Raw genomic sequence first — 20,130 nt, forward strand, 5'->3', positions numbered from 1 at the left:
GTGGTGTCACTAAGCAGCGTTATTTTCTGTGTTTTTCTGTCTTTTCTAGCAAACCAGCTTCTACCAGCTGCTGCGAGCGGGCTGGCCTGTAAGTATCACCTCACTGAGCGCTCCAGTGAAGAGCTCTTTGTTTGAGATTGGTTTGTTATTTGTGAGTTTTCAGAGGGAAGAAGGCCCCGAAGGACCACCTGGAGAGATGGGTAAACCTGGTTTTCAGGTCAGACACTCATTCTAGGATTATATTGTTATAATAAGTGGCATTCAGCGACATTCACTTATACCGGTGTGTGATCTGACTTTAGGGTCCACGTGGTGAAGCTGGGGAACGAGGGAGGCCGGGAACTCCAGGAGAAATGGTCAGCTCATTTTCACGACACACACGTTGTTGGACAGCACCTGTATAAAAACCCACAGAGAAAAAAGTGTCAAATAGTATACAGTTATTAAGTTGTATTTAAAGATATTTCACAACTTACCATCCTAATAGGACTGTAGTGGACCAAATAAATTCTTGTTCGACTAAAGACATTGATTAGTCGACTAAAATGGAAGGAGGTTTAGTGCTAGAAGAGCTCTCAAAAGGATTAAGGAAATGCATATAGTGTGTAAATTCACTCAATAACAACTTTTCATCCAGTACCCACAAACTACGCATTTATATATAAAAAAAAGCCAAATAAATTGATCAGTTACTCCAAAAACTCTTGTCCATAAAAATAAAATAATTACTCTAAGAACATACAAAAACATTTGCTCATAGTGGATGTGTTTGCACATTCAAAGCAGTAAAATCCTTATTCTTTAAAATGTAAAACTTCTCCATTACGTATTTCATCGCATATTTACACTGAATTTAGCTTTGTTTCTGTGTTCGAGAGAATAGGCGTAAACATTGGTCCGTGTGTTAGTATGAAACATTCAAGTCAAAGTCTTTCCTAATTCATGTATATTGTTACTGTCCAAGGAAGACAGCTCAGTTTTAGACTAAATTACTTTTTCTCATGCAAGTAATGTTGAGCAATATTCTATAGAACCGTGTTATAACTGGCCATCCTAGAGAGATCGACGTAATTCAGTCCTTTTATTGCAACTTCATGCTCAAGCGCTGAAAACCAGCATTTTCCAACCTTTTTTAGGTCACAGCACACTTTTTTTGGTTGAAATGATTCTGCGACACACTATCTACAAAAAAATCCCAAATCTGACCTTTTAGTTAAAAAAAAAAAGGTATGTAAAAGGGTGAAAAATGTCCGTGTCACTGTCTGGTTCAGGACACTACTAAAGGTATATTATTCAGCTAAATATGAGAATCCAAATTGGACATGTTTTCAAGGCACACTTGACAAAAAGTCAGTGAAAATCTATGACCTAGATTCCTGAAGTTTCCTTACTTAACCAAAGACTAATAAAGATGAGCAGATGTCAGTTGATGTCACGCTCTGAAAAAATGTCAAACGTCAAAACCTGGCCAGTTTCTCAACCAACAACATTTAAGGCAACTTCTGTGTTATAAATAGCACGTTATGCCGCCATCCCGCTATGTGTACGTGTAATGTGTTTTCCGTGGCCGATGCAGATAGTGATGTTGAGTCTAGAGCAGTCGATGCCTAATAAACAATGCTGATATTCTGAGGTCGATTTATGGGGCTGATTTTGATCATTTCACTCAGATTATATGATATTTACTATCTATAAACCCATTTACGTTACTAGGGGGCACTGCTCTACATAAGAAAGTATAATAATAATAAAGAAAGCTGGTTCTATATATTTGCTACCTTTTTCTCACCAACTTTGCAAATGTTGTAGACTGTAACATAATGTTGTTCTTCTCAGGGGGAGATGGGTCTTCGAGGCGCTCCAGGACCTCGAGGACCTCCTGGACGAGATGGGGAGAATGGGGAAGATGGTCTGTCTGGGCCTGCTGGAGCTCCTGGACCTACAGTAAGACACGACTGTTAAAACAGCACATACGACTTACAGGTTCATATAGTAATGTTGTTTGTGCTTGACCACAGGGCGTGTGGGGTTATAGAGGAGAGCGTGGAGCTAAGGGGGAGAAAGGCGACGAGGTGAGGAAAGACACTTGGAAGGTGGTGAGGTTCAAGATGTGATGTTCCATTGTGCGGCTTTGAACTTATCTGTCTTGCATTTGTTCAATTTGATGTCGTAATTACATACAAAATAAAAGAAAACCCTGCATTCTTACTATGTGCAGGGTTGCCTTGCCACAGATCTGACCTGCAACCTTGCCGAAAGATACTGTTTATTGTCACACTGTGGAACATTCCATGCAAAGCAAAAACCCTAACTTAACACCCAACCCTCAGTGAAGACAAGCAGGTGACGGACCCCCACCATAGACGTTACACAGTGCTCCTTTGTACTTCTTTGCCCCACATTTTGTCATATTTTATTGTCTTAGTTCATGATGAGAACTCGATCATGTGACTGTCGGTTCTGTTTTGTTGCTAAGGGTCTCATGGGCTTAAATGGACAACGAGGAGATGTCGGTGAACCTGGAGAGAAGGTATTTGATCTGTTATTACGTTATCAACTCATTTGACAAAGAGTAGAGTAGACCTTGCCATGTTGTGCTTGTAAGAACAACCAGGTAAGATTAGGGTTTGAACCAGCAACCCTTTAGATACAGAGCAGGGGTGGCTGACTCATAGCTTTAATAGTTATTTATAGTTATAATAGTTAGTTATTTTTAGGGCTGTAGTCGACTGAAGAAATTCTTGATCAACTAATGGCTTGTTCTGCGGATCGATTAGTCAACCAAAAGAAAGTGACACTTGGTGCTAGCTCCTCTCAAAACTATTACATAACGGTATCTCTATATTCTGAATTGATCGAATAAACGTCTATACCATGTATTTTTACCCAAGGTCTCATGATCTAAGTGACTTATTTTGTATGTGTGTGTCTTCCACTCCCTCACATTTTCAGGGTTCTGTTGGGTTACCGGGTGCTGTTGGATCTGTGGGGGCACCAGTAAGTTTCCTGACTGCACTTGTTTCTTCTCGTACTCTTTACCATCCCTGCCACAGGAACAGGACACAGTTTCCCAGAAGTCCCTCTAGTTCAGATGTCAGCATAATCATCTGGGCCAGTTGTCTTTGGAAGTGAGCTTTTGGGTTGTAAAGTCTTCTACAATTATCAGAAATCAGTCTGGAACTAAACACTTTGTTTCTGCTTCTAAATTGTAAAAAAACAGATACAGTCAGAAACAAGTCATATTAGAGGGCATGGTCAGGTGTGGAGGAAACATTCTGTTGATTTAATAGGAAACGCAACTTTCACTCACTCATCACATTCAACTTTACACATGTTTCCTGGCAATGTATGTGTATTTTAAGCACATATATATAAACATAAACATATTCAAGTTGAGTCCCTGCTGAGTCTAATTGAGGTTGTTTACTTGGCCTTACCTGAGAAAAGTAAACTGATTGTTCTTTAAATGTTAAAATACAGCAGGTGGCATTAGCATTATGGTAGCATTTAGCCAGAAGCTAACATTAGCGTACAAACGTGGGTCGTTCCATACAGTATGTGTCATCATGTTTCTTCTTTAGGGGCCTCACGGAGTGAGAGGGGGTGAAGGTCTCGAGGGCCCTCCTGGACCTGATGTAAGCTCAGCTCTACATACATATTCTGCTTTATCTTTTTTATAAGCTTTGCCTCTTCTATTATTTTCATGATTTTTACTGTATTTTTCAGGGAGAGGCCGGGCAGGATGGCGCACTTGGTTTGCCAGGCGCACCAGTAAGTTCTACTTTTTAAAACCCTACATATGACCCACTTGGCAAACACCATTATAACATGGTTGAAAGCTCCAAGTAGAAGTAAAAAGTAGTTCCAAGTACTCAAGATTAAAACTTCTTCTAAGTGCTGCGGATCATCTGATTTATTATTTATTATTGAGGTGTGTGATTGTGTGAACGTCTTAATGAGACAGTTGTGTTACTGTTTTACAGGGAGCTCCAGGTTGGACTGGACAAGTCGGGCTCCAAGGAGTCAATGGCTCAAGGGTAAGATCATGATTACTGTAAATTAACTGTACTATAAAGGACTTTGTTATCCTACTGCTGGTGGCCATCAAAGAGCCCTGCTAAACTTACAACCATAAGCTTTTGCCTGAATCTACCTCGCTGCAAGGCCGGCGGCACACAAAAAGATGTTTAGGCCATTTTCAGGCCAGAAGTGCCTCTCCACAGTTACTATAACCAAGAAATAAAACAAAGTAATGATCATTATAACAATCAGATTAAAATTGTTATCAAACCTTATAAAGCAGAACTTTCAAAGGGAATAATATCTAAATTGTATCAATGCATTAATAATCTAGACAACTGTTCTACTAAATATATAAAAAAACAAAATGGGAAATAGAAGGTAATCTTGTTTTGACGTGGGGGACCACAAAATCACATGTTTAGAGGGCATTTTGTTGGAAAAATGGATCACAAATATTTAATACAATTATTCACAAGTACATTCTAACTGCTGGAGAAACTGTTGCACCAGGAGGCATTGATTTGTTTTTTATGTTTAAAAAGGGAAAAAAGGATGATCTCTTTATACAGACGTGAAGGTGTTTTTTCATGTATAAATAGTATACACCAACAGGCCACACTCATTGTTCATTGAGCTGGGATTAGCTTCCCGGTTAACAAGGCCTTCAGAGAAATATTATGATGCAATGTAGAGTATAATTTTTCTTTTGTTAAATCCTGCTGTAGTGTCCTGAAACAACACTACAGTTTAATGTTAGCAACCAGTGCAAATTACACATACGTTTTCCCAAAGCAAATGTGCCAAATAGATCTTTCTGCAAACTGAACACAGTCTGAATCTGAATCTGCATCAGAAAAGGTTTATTGCCATTGTTAATGAACAAAATTCGCAAACATAGGAACTTGCTTTGGTAATTCGGTCTGTGAAAAGCTTAAAGACGTTTGTGTGTTTTAGGGTGAGCTGGGTCCTGCCGGCAGTGTTGGTTTTCCTGGTCCTCAGGTATGCAATATACATGTTCTGTAAAGGATTTAACCACATATTTTATTAGTTGTATTAGTTATGGCCAATCCCTGTGTGCTTTTGTCTAGGGGCCTCCGGGATTAGAGGGCCAGATGGGACCCACAGGACTTCGAGGCCCTCAAGTAAGGACAACGCAAGCTCATGATGAGCCTTTTTATCAGGAGTAGATATTAATAATGATGTAATCTTCACAGGGACCCACAGGACTGGCTGGTGCAGCCGGGCCAAAAGGAGACGCTGTAAGTCCTCCTCACTCACCTTCTTACCAAACTTTGAATTTATCCACTAAATATATAAACATGTAGTCATGCCTCGATGCCTCACAGAACTGCCAGAAAATATTTAACCTTCTTTGATAGAGAATTATGTATATGTTTTTCCTGAGAGAGTTACATAATGTAGTCAGTCTTGTGTGACTTTCTGCACTGTGTGGATTGTGTTGGCTTCTGCCTTGGACAGGTCGGTATGATCAAAGTAATAATAATAATTATATATTTAACAAAATAGTCACATACTGAAATCTGCTCTTAAAATTCTAAAAAAAATTGCTGCACGGTGGCAGAGTGGTTAGAGGTGGGTGGAGTCTGCTTGTTCTTCCTGTGTTACTGTGGGTACTCTCCGGGTTCTCCAGCTTCCTCTCACCGTCCTAACACTGCATCTGTGAGGTGAGGGGTGTAACAAGTCGGTTCATCATGATTATGTCACGCTTCTTAAAATAATGAAAAGTTGTGTCAAAAAGTGTCAAAAAAAAGCTAAATAATTGATTTAGTCTTTTAGTCTTTACTTTTTTTTTTTTTTACCCGGAGGCTTTATTAGACAGGAAAGGAGTCTGGATTCAAACTCACGACACTATGGCCGTCTGCACTTGGAACCTGGCATATGTGTGCTGTGACTTAACCTCTCAACCACCGGGCAGCACTGATTTTGTTTTTAAATTACTGTTATTGTAAATAATAATGTGTAAACTAGACAACTGCAGCCTAATTTACTTTATGACATTTGTTTTTATTTCATAGAGGGAGTAATATAGGCTCTTTCTTGTATTTTAGTGTTGTTTTTTTATAAACAGAATCTGTCATCAAAACGGTGTCACAAAAGTGTTACCCTCTGTTTGTATTCTTTATTCTAAACTCTGCCTCTGCATCTGATGCCACTGTATGCGACTGGCCACTGAATGGATGATTGAAAAAAGGCTGTTTCTCACTGAGAAAGACTGAGACGAGTGTTAAATGTTGTACAACAGCGGCCTGTACACTGCACTGCCTGAATTGTTCAAAGTTCTGATAGTTTATCTGTGTTTGTGTTTCAGGGGCCGCTGGGGCCTGTTGGTTCTCGGGGAGAGCCTGGGTTTGAGGGGCCCATGGTGAGATTGAACACAAAATGACATAATTACACTTTAAGTCCCTTGCATTGGGTATTATTGGTCCAGTCACAGGGTCCTTTAAAGGTGGTATGGACGATTTTTTTCAGCAAATTTTTTATCATATTTCCTCGTGGCGTGGATAAATCATTTGTCCTGCCACGTATCAATCATAAAACGCACCTACCGCTCACCTGCAGCCGCGTCAGGCTCGTCCCCACGTTTCCGCGTGCCTAAGCGCATGGATCTATCATAATATAGTTCCCTCAGTGTACGGGGCAAAATGAAGACGGAGAAAGACTGTTCAAGCCGACGCAGAAGTGGACAGAAATCTACGGGAGACGAGGGATGCGATGCGCTCCGTTGCGCTAATAAACAAACGCACGTGTGTGTTGTATCAGTCCGCACGGGGGAGTGCGCATGCGCACTTCCGCCTGCGTTCTCAAATCGCCGAAAAATCGTCCATACCGCCTTTATGTTTACATCTAGAGCAGAGCTTTACAAGACATAAAGTTACACTGTATTCTCATGTAAGTGTCCTGATGATTACGCAGCACCCTCTAGTGGACAACAAGTTCACTTGCATTTTAATTACACTATCTTGTGCTGTCTTCTCAATATTTCAATACCAAAACTCAAACACTGATATTTAAACTTTTATTTAAGTGGCTGTGTATTGTATATCTTACTGTAACATTCCAAGTGTTGTTTTGTAAACCATTTGCTATTCATTAAAAAAAGTAAAGAATGGTTGATTTTGATCATGAAACTATGAAGTACACAGTAATTAAGTCACTTCTGGCTTGGGACCTTTTGGAAACACTTACTGCTTCAGATGTGACAGTCTGTGTTAAAGCTGTGATGGAAGCTCAGGTCACTCCAATCACAACCTTCTGCTCATCAGATTAACCTCGCAGCTTCCTCTGAACCACACTCCTAACTCAGCAGCAGATGACTTTGTTAAGACAAACATCTAAGAGTATTAGCATAGGGATAAAGATAATTTTCAATCTCCTCCTGAGTCACACAGGTCATGGTCAAACTAGTTGACTGCCAGTCTCTCATCCAGTCCCGCATCGGTCACACATGCTCTAACAATGCTTTGGCGGGGCTTCAGTGATGCTTCAGGGATGCTTCAGGGATGCTTCAGTGATGCTTCAGTGATGCCTCAGTGATGCCTCAGTGATGCCTCAGTGATGCCTCAGTGATGCTTCAGGGATGCTTCAGTGATGCCTCAGTGATGCTTCAGGGATGCTTCAGTGATGCTTCAGTGATGCCTCAGTGATGCTTCAGGGATGCTTCAGGGATGCTTCAGTGATGCCTCAGTGATGCTTCAGGGATGCTTCAGGGATGCTTCAGTGATGCTTCAGTGATGCTTCAGGGATGCTTCAGTGATGCTTCAGTGATGCTTCAGGGATGCTTCAGTGATGCTTCAGTGATGCCTCAGTGATGCTTCAGGGATGCTTCAGTGATGCCTCAGTGATGCTTCAGGGATGCTTCAGGGATGCTTCAGTGATGCTTCAGTGATGCTTCAGGGATGCTTCAGTGATGCCTCAGTGATGCTTCAGGGATGCTTCAGGGATGCTTCAGTGATGCTTCAGTGATGCTTCAGGGATGCTTCAGTGATGCTTCAGTGATGCTTCAGGGATGCTTCAGTGATGCTTCAGTGATGCCTCAGTGATGCTTCAGGGATGCTTCAGTGATGCCTCAGTGATGCTTCAGGGATGCTTCAGGGATGCTTCAGTGATGCTTCAGTGATGCTTCAGGGATGCTTCAGGGATGCTTCAGTGATGCTTCAGTGATGCTTCAGGGATGCTTCAGTGATGCTTCAGTGATGCCTCAGTGATGCCTCAGTGATGCTTCAGGGATGCTTCAGGGATGCTTCAGTGATGCCTCAGTGATGCTTCAAGGATGCTTCAGGGATGCTTCAGTGATGCCTCAGTGATGCTTCAGGGATGCTTCAGGGATGCTTCAGTGATGCTTCAGTGATGCTTCAGTGACGCTTCAGGGATGCTTCAGGGATGCTTCAGGGATGCTTCAGGGATGCTTCAGTGATGCCTCAGTGATGCTTCAGGGATGCTTCAGGGATGCTTCAGTGATGCCTCAGGGATGCTTCAGGGATGCTTCAGTGATGCTTCAGGGATGCTTCAGTGATGCTTCAGTGATGCTTCAGTGATGCCTCAGTGATGCTTCAGTTATGCTTCAGTGATGCTTCAGTGATGCCTCAGTGATGCCTCAGGGATGCTTCAGTGATGCTTCAGTGATGCTTCAGGGATGCCTCAGTGATGCTTCAGGGATGCCTCAGTGATGCTTCAGTTATGCTTCAGGGATGCCTCAGTGATGCTTCAGTTATGCTTCAGTGATGCCTCAGTGATGCTTCAGGGATGCTTCAGTGATGCTTCAGGGATGCTTCAGGGATGCTTCAGGGATGCTTCAGTGATGCTTCAGTGATGCTTCAGTGACGCTTCAGGGACGCTTCAGGGACGCTTCAGTGATGCTTCAGGGATGCTTCAGTGATGCCTCAGTGATGCTTCAGGGATGCTTCAGTGATGCCTCAGTGATGCCTCAGGGATGCTTCAGGGATGCTTCAGTGATGCTTCAGTGATGCTTCAGGGATGCTTCAGGGATGCTTCAGTGATGCTTCAGGGATGCTTCAGTGATGCTTCAGTGATGCTTCAGGGATGCTTCAGGGATGCTTCAGTGATGCTTCAGTGATGCTTCAGTGATGCTTCAGTGATGCCTCAGTGATGCCTCAGTGATGCTTCAGTGATGCTTCAGTGATGCCTCAGTGATGCTTCAGTGATGCTTCAGTGATGCTTCAGTGATGCTTCAGTGATGCTTCAGTGATGCCTCAGTGATGCTTCAGTTATGCTTCAGTGATGCTTCAGTGATGCCTCAGTGATGCTTCAGGGATGCTTCAGTGATGCTTCAGTGATGCTTCAGGGATGTCTCAGTGATGCTTCAGTGATGCTTCAGGGATGCCTCAGTGATGCTTCAGTTATGCTTCAGGGATGCCTCAGTGATGCTTCAGTGATGCTTCAGTTATGCTTCAGTGATGCTTGAGTGATGCCTCAGTGATGCTTCAGGGATGCCTCAGTGATGCTTGAGTGATGCCTCAGTGATGCTTCAGTGATGCTTCAGGGATGCCTCAGTTATGCTTCAGTGATGCTTGAGTGATGCTTCAGTGATGCTTCAGGGATGCTTCAGTGATGCTTCAGGGATGCCTCAGTGATGCTTCAGTGATGCCTCAGGGATGCTTCAGTGATGCTTCAGGGATGCTTCAGTGATGCCTCAGTGATGCTTCAGTGATGCCTCAGGGATGCTTCAGTGATGCTTCAGTGATGCTTCAGGGATGCCTCAGTGATGCTTCAGTGATGCTTCAGGGATGCTTCAGTGATGCTTCAGTGATGCTTCAGGGATGCCTCAGTGATGCTTCAGGGATGCCTCAGTGATGCTTCAGTGATGCTTCAGTGATGCTTCAGGGATGCTTCAGTGATGCTTCAGTGATGCTTCAGGGATGCCTCAGGGATGACTCAGTGATGCTTCAGTTATGCTTCAGGGATGCCTCAGTGATGCTTCAGTGATGCTTCAGGGATGCCTCAGTGATGCTTCAGTGATGCTTCAGGGATGCCTCAGTGATGCTTCAGTGATGCTTCAGTGATGCTTCAGGGATGCTTCAGTGATGCTTCAGTGATGCTTCAGGGATGCCTCAGTGATGCTTCAGTGATGCTTCAGGGATGACTCAGTGATGCTTCAGTTATGCTTCAGGGATGCCTCAGTGATGCTTCAGTGATGCTTCAGTTATGCTTCAGGGATGCCTCAGTGATGCTTCAGTGATGCTTGAGTGATGCTTGCCCTCTCTCTAATGTCCTCTACAGTGTCAGTCGGATCAATGATGAATTATATTTCTCACTAGTGAGACAAGAGTTTTTTGTAATATCAGATATCGATGGGTGAAATCAGTGCTCTGTGCAGTGTGTGCTCGCTTCATCTCACTTCTAAAACAAACAACAGCTTTCAGCTCACAGAATCAGACCAAAGATGTGTCTGAGGTCATTTGCTGCTTTTGCCTGCCATAATGTAAACATCATGCAAACATAATGCCAGCATTATTGCAAATATAATGCATTACAACTCATCAGAAAGCTCTTTGTTTAATAGAAGTTACAAACTTCAATAAAACGTTGTATTTTTGTATTTTTCATCTGTATTTTTTTCCAAACAAACTGTAATATTTGTTGTTTTCATTGTTTGTGAAACTTGTAGGGTCCACCTGGGACAAAGGGAGAGCCAGGATTTACTGGAGCTCCAGTGAGTAAGCTACATTTAACAATCTGCTAAATTAACCTTTCAACACATGGACACTTTTTTTTAAATCTTTTACTCAGGGGCCCCTGGGGCCAGCAGGGGACAAGGGCGACCCAGGGCCCAAAGGAAACAGAGTATGAACTCATATTTATCAAACAATAGACAGGCCACACTGTGACTGATGAATGTTGTTCTCTGTTGCTCTCAGGGCCTGGTCGGGGCAGTAGGGATAAGGGGCCCTCAGGGAGAGAGGGGCCCCACTGGTTTCCTTGGCTTCCCAGGAATAAAGGGCCAACTTGGACCCAAAGGCCCAGAGGTATTCTTATAAGAGTACAAAATAGAACAAAATCTCAAAATAACTATTTAAGGGCAAATGTAACAAATGTCTCAGTGGTTTATGTGGTATGTTTTTTCCAATAAAATGCCTGTTTAAATGATCAGGTGACATCATTCTGCTGCTTGGACCACACACTGGTGCAAAGGTTTTTTTACTGATCTCTTTGTGTATAGACCATAGTGACCAACATGACATAAAGAAGACTTTGCATGATATTTATTATCATTTGAGAAGCTTCAGTTCTAGTGTAAAGCTGGATGTTACACTTTTTATCTTCTGGAGAACATTCTCTATTCAGCTCCTAGCTCTCTTAAAAGTAAGGTTTTATTGCATTATTGACCATTGACTTTCACTGTGGGATTTTCCTTTAACTTTCTGTCGACTGCTTGTGCTTTTATTGTATATCTAATTACATTATATTGTAAATCTTTGAGCAAATGGAAAAGACTTACAAAACAATCAACATATTGACAGACCGTGATTGGACTTGTTCCAAGCCATTTCTTAGTTCAATGTGTATTTAGTAAGCAGACATTTAGTTTGTAGAAATGAGCTTAAGCAGAGTTACAGAATGTTTGCCTCCATACGTTACAAAGGCTACTGTAGGTGTGACTAATGGGTAAAAAGATGCTTTTGGTCTGCACTAATGTGACATCAGCTGGTGATTTTCTTTGGTTTCTTTCTGCAGGGCCCCAATGGAGATGCTGGGGCACAAGGAAAGCAGGGCCCTCAGGGTTCAAAGGTCAGTTGTTACTGGTGCTGGTAAAGGATATTTTCTGACCAACATTGTAAATATGAATTTGTGTTTGATGTTTCGTCTGGTAAAATAAAGGTAAATAAATAGTTGTAATTTGTGTGTGTGAAGGGGAACAGAGGATCAGACGGACACAGCGGGAAACCAGGACCTCGAGGACACAGGGTATTGATTTCACATTCACAATCACTATGTCTCTGCAGTACTTATGCTTTATGTCATTTACAGGGTCGAGCTGGTCCCAGGGGTCACGCGGGTCCATCGGGCTCATTGGTACTTTAAAATGTTAATAATAAATATAACAATATTCATATTTTTCTACTTTGTACTGATGCATGTTGTTGTTGTTTGTGAAGGGTTTGTCTGGACCTCCAGGACCAGAGGGAGCAGAAGGAAAGCCTGGTACACAGGTTCCCATTCTCTACCATATTCATAATAATTTATTCCTGACCATGTTGGATGGTTTGTTTAATGTATTTGTTTTAGGACAATGTCGCTTATTTCCATGTTCAATCCTAAAGAACAGGGTGCATTAGACAACCTGTGACCGCCTGGTTCTTTTCTGATTCTAGTTCAGAGTTGTAATTGGGCCATAAAAATTAGCTTTTAAAGGCCCGAACCCGTTCACGGCCCAACATTGTTCAAATGCATGTGCAATGAACGGCCCACGAATGGCACACGTTTAAATGAACACACAGCTCTTTAGCTGTCAAGAATCACATTAATTTATCGCACCAGCTCCGAGCCCAAGCTGACCTGAGCCCGGGCCGACCTGAACCCGTGTAAAATGATAGAAATGGGGACCAAGTAGGACTGTAATCATGTAAAAAAAACTTGCTCAAATTAACGCTTACCCCACTACTCCAGTAAAAGGGGGCGTCACATTAACTAAAGGTCTCAAAACTATATTTAGGATGCGGTCATATATCTGACCCTCATCTTGATTATTGATTAAGTGCATGCACCCACCACTGTGAATGTTGCTGACATTTAGGACAAATACAATTGGAACTCATCCCAATTTATGATATTTTTCATACATAAATGTAACTGTTATACATCAATGTCTAGATCTGAATTGAATCTGAATCTTTACTTCACGTTCATGACAAAAATAGTATATTCTCCTATGCTGCATTTTTAATCCAGTATCTATTGTTTCAAATAACTAAGAAGTACATTTCCAAATTATGTGAATTATGTAACCCTGCATCTCACCAGCAGAGGGCAAGACTGGTCCTTTACATCCAGCATGTACCCATCATGCCAGATAAAATAAACCAAACTACTGGCTTTTGAGGATTATCACAATCGTGTTTAAACAGCTATTTGAAAACTGCAAATATTCAAATAATGTGATAATCGTCCCCTTATTATTATTTTTTTTTCATTTATTACTTTTTGTCCACCATAATGTCCTTCAAACATTTTACTATTAATGTTTGAAGGACTATTAAACTCTTATTTGTTTTTCAGGATCAGTTTGTTTATATATATTCAGCACTGAAATGGGAATGATCAAAACCAAACAAATGCTCATGCTGTCAATTTATCCCCAACAGCAGCTTTACTCCTCCTTATGTCTGCCTGAAATATAAATTACATTTGAAGTCTGATGTTCCTCTGCATAGCTCGTGACCACTTATAATTAAATTAAACTCAGAGAGGCCTTATATTCCAAAAATGTATTTGTTTTTATAAGATGGGGTTTGTGTAACTAAGGTATTTGAGATATCATTTTCTCATTAACACAAGAAAAAATTAAATAGATTTTATGTTTTTATTATATCAAGATTGTTTTCTTTAAAAAGAAAGAAACATTCATATACTGTGAATGTTCTACAATTATAATAAACAAAAACAAGTGAGGCATGTTTTTAAAGGATTTTCAATTCAAAAGCTTGGACCAACTCCCACTGTCCCACACTCAAGCTCGTCCCTGCAGCCGTCCTGTCGGCCCAGAGAAAACACTTCTGCTGCACAAACTCTTGTCAGGACACCGTCTGAACTTCTGTTTTGTTTTGAAGATGTCGCGTCATGCTTTTTATTATTGCATTTTTTATTTCATGATATATTTCTGACATTTTCTCCATGAATATGCAACATATTTGAACAAAATAAGGACCAATAAGAAGTTCCAGTTTTGTATGATATAATATAAAGAACATCTTAGAAGACACAATCCGTCTGTATAAAAGTTCTGCTTTGACTCCCACGAGTGACTGACACACGAGAGGGAGAGAGAGAGAGAGAGGGAAGGAGGGAGGGAGAGAGAGAGAAAGAGAGGGAGAGAGCTTGTAAATGTCAAGGACATTCATCAAATCTGATATGAACCAAACTTGCGGCTCGCGGGCCGCAGGTTCGACTAAGTGGCCAGGATTTTCAAATGCGGGTTAGATTTTGTCCACCAGGGGGCAAAAGTGTGAGAATTGAGAAAAATGGCATAAAAATGCCCATTTTCAGCTCCCAGCCCACCCCAGGCCACCCCTTGGACACGCCCCTGCTACAGAGTCCAGCCGTTTGCTTATTGGGTTCAGAAACAGCTTCAGTTTGAATTGACGATTATTTTTTGTCAGGCGTTTTGGGGGAAAAGCCCGTACCCTCAACATGTTTAAAATGTGAACTGAATCCAACCGTCAAACATGAATCACAAATCTAATCAATGCACTGAACAATGACAAAATATGGCTTAAATGAAACAAACTGATGGAACACTGCTTTCTTTTCTTGCTCTGGGCTAAATGTGTGTTTGTTGTGTCTGTGTTTCAGGGTCCTTCTGGAGCCGGGGGCAGCGTGGGCAGTAATGGACCAGCGGTGAGAGCCTTGACCTCTGCCTCGCTTACAGAACTTCTTTACTCGAGCTGAATACAGATCACTACAGTGTTTGTGTGATGTGAAGGAGGGAAGGGAAGATGCTACAGAACTTTATTTTTAAATATTGAGTCAATAAATAAATCTGCATGTATTTTGCTGAATGCATTTTTCTTAGGGTTAGGGTCAGGGGTCAGGTACAACATTAGGTAGAGATCAGTGGTAGCAGCAGGTCAAACAGCAGACGCTCATTATTTTCTTTTACGGTATGTTTTACATTTGATTGTGTTTGTTTTTCTTGTAGGGTTTTGCTGGTGTTTCTGGGGCGAGAGGAGCAGACGGGCTGCCTGGATCCTCTGTAAGATTTTTGTTGTTATGGAAATAAGAACGAAAAGATTGCCTTAAATCATAACTTCAAATCAAACAATGAGATACAGATCTAAAATGAGCTTTTAAATAAACTTGGCTTTTAATCTGACAGCTCCTCAAATGATAAGGAACAATGCTGAGCTAATTTACATAAGATCCGTTGTTAAAATATAATGGTGGGGCGTGGCCACAATGTCATGGTGGGTGTGTTTTTGCCATATTCGGTTTGGCTACACCAATGTTTATTTGGGATGTGCTATTTAGTCGAATGTGGTGTAGTTGATCAAAATAACCGAATAAATAATCAATCAATTATGGCCGACTTCCTTTTGGTTCCCTAGCAACCGCATCTATTGTGAACTGTACATTTCCGTGGATCCTTGGGTGTTTGTAGTTCAGGCACAGACTTCTCTCAGAGCTTGTTTTGATGCATTATCTTTTCCACAGATCGATATGTTTCTGTTCACTGGTGTTTTTTATGTTGACAGGGCTCTCCAGGGAAACCAGGACCTCCAGGTGCTCCAGGACCTCCAGGGGAGAGCGTGAGTCTGCACACAAACACGCAGACACACACAGACACACACACACACACACACACAGACACAGACACACACACACACACACATCACATGACAAAGAAAAAGCTGATTAAAGATCTTGAGTCCATGTTCAAGGACAATCAGGACCTTTGACCTTGTGGCTCTGGCGCTCTCGTACATCGATTTCTGTTTCACGTCTTGTCTTATCTCAACTCTGGTTTTTATTTGCACCATCAAAGAAAAACTATTGTGAACATATGGTTTCAAACACCACAAACCAAAATGATAACATCGGTGGGAGGTAACTATGTGGAATAAGTAATTATAATTTTCTTTCTGATTTGGATTATTCAAAGTACTTAATTTAATTCAGAAACCAAAAAACAAACAGTGAAACACCTGTATTTCCTGTTGAACAAACATATTCTCTGCTGTTTTCTTGTCCTCAGGGCTTCACAGGGAAACCCGGAGTGGAGGGGCCCCAGGGCCCTGTAGGCATGTATGTAAGTGATTGCCTTTCACTGTCGCACCACACGCGTGCCACACGTACCACACACGTGCCACACGTACCACACACGTGCCACACGTACCACACGTGCCACACGTACCACACACGTGCCACACACATACCACACACGTGCCACACACATAACACACACGTACCACACACGTGCCACACGTACCACACACGTGCCACACGTACCACACACGTGCCACACGTACCACACACGTGCCACACACATACCACACACGTGCCACACACATAACACACACGTACCACACACGTGCCACACGTACCACACGCGTGCCACACGTACCACACGCGTGCCACACGTACCACACGCGTGCCACACACGTACCACACGCGTGCCACACACGTACCACACGCGTGCCACACACGTACCACACGCGTGCCACACGTACCACACGCGTGCCACACACGTACCACACGCGTGCCACACGTACCACACACGTGCCACACGCGTGCCACACGTACCACACGTGTGCCACACACGTACCACACGCGTGCCACACGTACCACATGCGTGCCACACGTACCACACACGTACCACACACGTGCCACACACATGCCACACGTACCACACGTGCCACACGTACCACACACGTGACACACGTACCACACACGTGCCACACACGTACCACACGCATGCCACACGTACCACACACGTGCCACACACATAACACACACGTGCCACACGTACCACACACGTGCCACACGTACCACACGCGTGCCACACACGTACCACACGCGTGCCACACGTACCACACACGTACCACACACGTGCCACACGTACCACACGTGTGCCACACGTACCACACACGTGACACACGTACCACACACGTGCCACACGTACCACACGCGTGCCACACACGTACCACACGCGTGCCACACACGTACCACACACGTGCCACACGTACCACACACGTGCCACACACATAACACACACGTGCCACACGTACCACACACGTGCCACACGTACCACACGCGTGCCACACGTACCACACACGTACCACACGTGCCACACACATGCCACACGTACCACACGTGCCACACGTACCACACACGTGACACACATACCACACACGTGCCACACGTACCACACACGTGCCACACGTACCACACACGTACCACACACGTGCCACACGTACCACACGTGTGCCACACGTACCACACACGTGCCACACACATGCCACACACATGCCACACGTACCACACACGTACCACACGTGTGCCACACGTACCACACACGTGACACACGTACCACACACGTGCCACACGTACCACACACGTGCCACACGTACCACACACGTACCACACACGTACCACACGCGTGCCACACGTACCACACACGTGCCACACACATGCCACACACATGCCACACGTACCACACACGTGCCACACATGTGCCACGCGTACCACATGCATGACACACGTGACACACGTACCACACACGTGCCACACACGTGCCACACGTACCACACACGTGCCACACGTACCACACACGTGCCACACACATGCCACACACGTGCCACACGTACCACACACGTGCCACACATGTGTCACACACATGCCACACACATGCCACACGTACCACACACGTGCCACACATGTGCCACGCGTACCACACGCGTGACACACGTGCCACACGTACCACACACGTGCCACACGTACCACACACGTGCCACACGTACCACACACGTGCCACACGTACCACACACGTGCCACACGTACCACACACGTGCCACACGTACCACACACGTACCATACACGTACCACACACGTGCCACACGTACCACACACGTGCCACACGTACCACACACGTGCCACACGTACCACACGCGTGATACACGTGCCACACATACCACACATGTGACACGTGTACCACACGCGTGATACACGTACCACACACGTGCCACACGTACCACACACGTGCCACACACATGTGCCACACGTACCACACACGTGACACGCGTACCACAAGCGTGATACACGTGCCACACGTACCACACAAGTGACACGCGTACCACACGCGTGATACACGTGCCACACACGTGCCACACGTACCACACACGTACCACACACGTACCATACACGTACCACACACGTACAAAGCCTACCTTCACCAGTCAATAGGACAAGTCACTCAAAACATCGCCTCTTGAAATGAATCCAATCTGATGTAAATAATTCCATTCATTTAAACTATTGTGTTTCACCTGAAATCTGCCACTGCGACGTGTGCTTCATTTGACAACAACAACAACTTTTTATTCAAATGTTACAGTTTTGTGGAAAAAGGTAGTACATCTTACTCAAACAAAATACCTATCGCCAAATACTTTTCTCATACATGGTAAAGACAAAAGATGTGTAGATGAATTACACTTCTTCACTTTATGTAAAAACAATGCATATGAATGGAAAAACGATGCATATGAATGGAAAGTGTCAGAGAGTGCCTTAAAGGAGAAATATGATGTATATTTTAACCATGTTTTAATAGTGTTACTTCATGTTGGTGTAATTCCTCTTTCGTCGTTCGTGTTCCATTGTAGAAAAAGATTCAGTTGTCGTCATCTGGAAGAGTCCAGATGACTACAACTGAACTCTTTTACAGTGTTACTTCACCATAAACTTATTTTCATTTATTCATGTATTTTTGAGTCATTCTGTTTTTTCCTGCATTTGATGCTCAAGTGCTTAAAAATGTTCCGTTGTCACCTACCCCATTTCCCCGCCCACTGCTCTGTACATGGTTGGGATTATTTTAAAATGAAAACACATAAATGAAGGTCCACTGGTTGCTGCAGTGACATTCTTTCTTGAAGAGGCTGAACAGAAAGTCAATGGTCTGTGGATCCTGGTCATTCTTTCCCAAAGGTCGGATGATGACTCTCACCCAGGTCAAGTTCAACAGCATTAAAGAAGACATATTACGCTTATGAAAATGAGTAGATAGTTATTTTAAATTGTGCTAATTGTAAACCACAACATTGCTCTGAATTATCTTTATGAGAAGAAGTGGTGAAGCAGAGAGTGATATTCAACAGTAAAGTGTGTGCTGCCTGGAGCTGGAGCTGGTGACTTCAAGAGCAGGTGGTACCTGAGGTTTGGCCTCTCACAGTAACTTCCATGTCTGCTCTGTGAGAGGATGAAGGTGGATTTACTGGAGATCCACAGTCTTTATAAACATGAAGCTTCAGCATGATCTCTAAAGCTGGGTTTATGCACTGTTACTGTGGGATTACAAAAGTGTGTTGCATTTGTAAACAGAATTATTATGTGTCTGTCAGGGAACCCAGGGGACTGTTGGGATGCACGGACATCCAGGACCCACTGGTGAACGGGTAAACTACACTTTACTTCTAGTATAGTCCTCTTGAGTCCTCTTTCTGAACAATAACTGACAGTAAATCTTTTGCTTCAGGGTGAACAAGGAGTACGAGGTTTACCTGCACCTCCAGGAAAGCCAGGACCTCCTGTATGTGATATCTTATTCTTATATATTTTTATTGATCTTTAAACAACGCAGTCAAACTGAAGGGCCAGTGAAATCCAGTGACACACGAGCAGTGGCCAAGTTAAGATGAAGGTTTACGGCCCCAATGTTATATACAATTAGGCTTTATGCAGGCTTAATGTAGGCTTTATGCAAGCTTTATATTGGCTTTATGTAGGCTTTATGCAGGCTTTATGTAGTCTTTATTTTGTCTTTATACAGGCTTTGTGTAGGCTGTATGCAGGCTTTATGTAGTCTTTATTTTATCTTTATGCAGGCTTTATGCAGGCTTAATGTAGGTTTTATGCATACTTAATGCAGGCTTTATGCAAGCTTTATGTAGGCTGTATGCAGGCTTTATGTAGTCTTTATTTTATCTTCATGCATGCTTTATGCAGGCTTAATGTAGGTTTTATGTATACTTAATGCAGGCTTTATGCAAGCTTTATGTAGGCTGTATGCAGGCTTTATGTAGTCTTTATTTTATCTTCATGCATGCTTTATGCAGGCTTAATGTAGGTTTTATGTATACTTAATGCAGGCTTTATGCAAGCTTTATGTAGGCTGTATGCAGGCTTTATGTAGTC

The 20,130-nt window shown here is 43.1% G+C and overlaps 1 protein-coding gene across 1 annotated transcript in view; it reads left to right on the forward strand.

Moving 5' to 3' along the window:
• LOC140366962 (uncharacterized) overlaps window positions 1–15,508 on the forward strand; it is a 44,540-nt gene extending 29,032 nt beyond the window's left edge. Inside the window, exons 6-28 of the mRNA XM_072453227.1 lie at window positions 50–88; window positions 164–217; window positions 303–356; window positions 1,837–1,944; window positions 2,019–2,072; window positions 2,477–2,530; window positions 3,582–3,635; window positions 3,727–3,771; window positions 3,984–4,037; window positions 4,978–5,022; window positions 5,112–5,165; window positions 5,238–5,282; window positions 6,353–6,406; window positions 10,670–10,714; window positions 10,792–10,845; window positions 10,920–11,027; window positions 11,737–11,790; window positions 11,914–11,967; window positions 12,031–12,075; window positions 12,159–12,204; window positions 14,572–14,616; window positions 14,918–14,971; window positions 15,471–15,508. Of these exons, the coding sequence (XP_072309328.1) occupies window positions 50–88; window positions 164–217; window positions 303–356; window positions 1,837–1,944; window positions 2,019–2,072; window positions 2,477–2,530; window positions 3,582–3,635; window positions 3,727–3,771; window positions 3,984–4,037; window positions 4,978–5,022; window positions 5,112–5,165; window positions 5,238–5,282; window positions 6,353–6,406; window positions 10,670–10,714; window positions 10,792–10,845; window positions 10,920–11,027; window positions 11,737–11,790; window positions 11,914–11,967; window positions 12,031–12,075; window positions 12,159–12,204; window positions 14,572–14,606 (1,155 nt within the window). The 3' untranslated portion in view covers window positions 14,607–14,616; window positions 14,918–14,971; window positions 15,471–15,508. The remainder of the gene's footprint in view (window positions 1–49; window positions 89–163; window positions 218–302; window positions 357–1,836; window positions 1,945–2,018; window positions 2,073–2,476; window positions 2,531–3,581; window positions 3,636–3,726; window positions 3,772–3,983; window positions 4,038–4,977; window positions 5,023–5,111; window positions 5,166–5,237; window positions 5,283–6,352; window positions 6,407–10,669; window positions 10,715–10,791; window positions 10,846–10,919; window positions 11,028–11,736; window positions 11,791–11,913; window positions 11,968–12,030; window positions 12,076–12,158; window positions 12,205–14,571; window positions 14,617–14,917; window positions 14,972–15,470) is intronic.
• The last annotated feature ends 4,622 nt before the right edge of the window (window positions 15,509–20,130 follow it).

This window comes from Eucyclogobius newberryi, unplaced genomic scaffold (assembly GCF_026437365.1).
Source record: "Eucyclogobius newberryi isolate DKJ021-1_F unplaced genomic scaffold, fEucNew1.0.hap1 SCAF_2, whole genome shotgun sequence".
In the NCBI taxonomy this organism is placed as follows: Eukaryota; Metazoa; Chordata; class Actinopteri; order Gobiiformes; family Gobiidae; genus Eucyclogobius; species Eucyclogobius newberryi.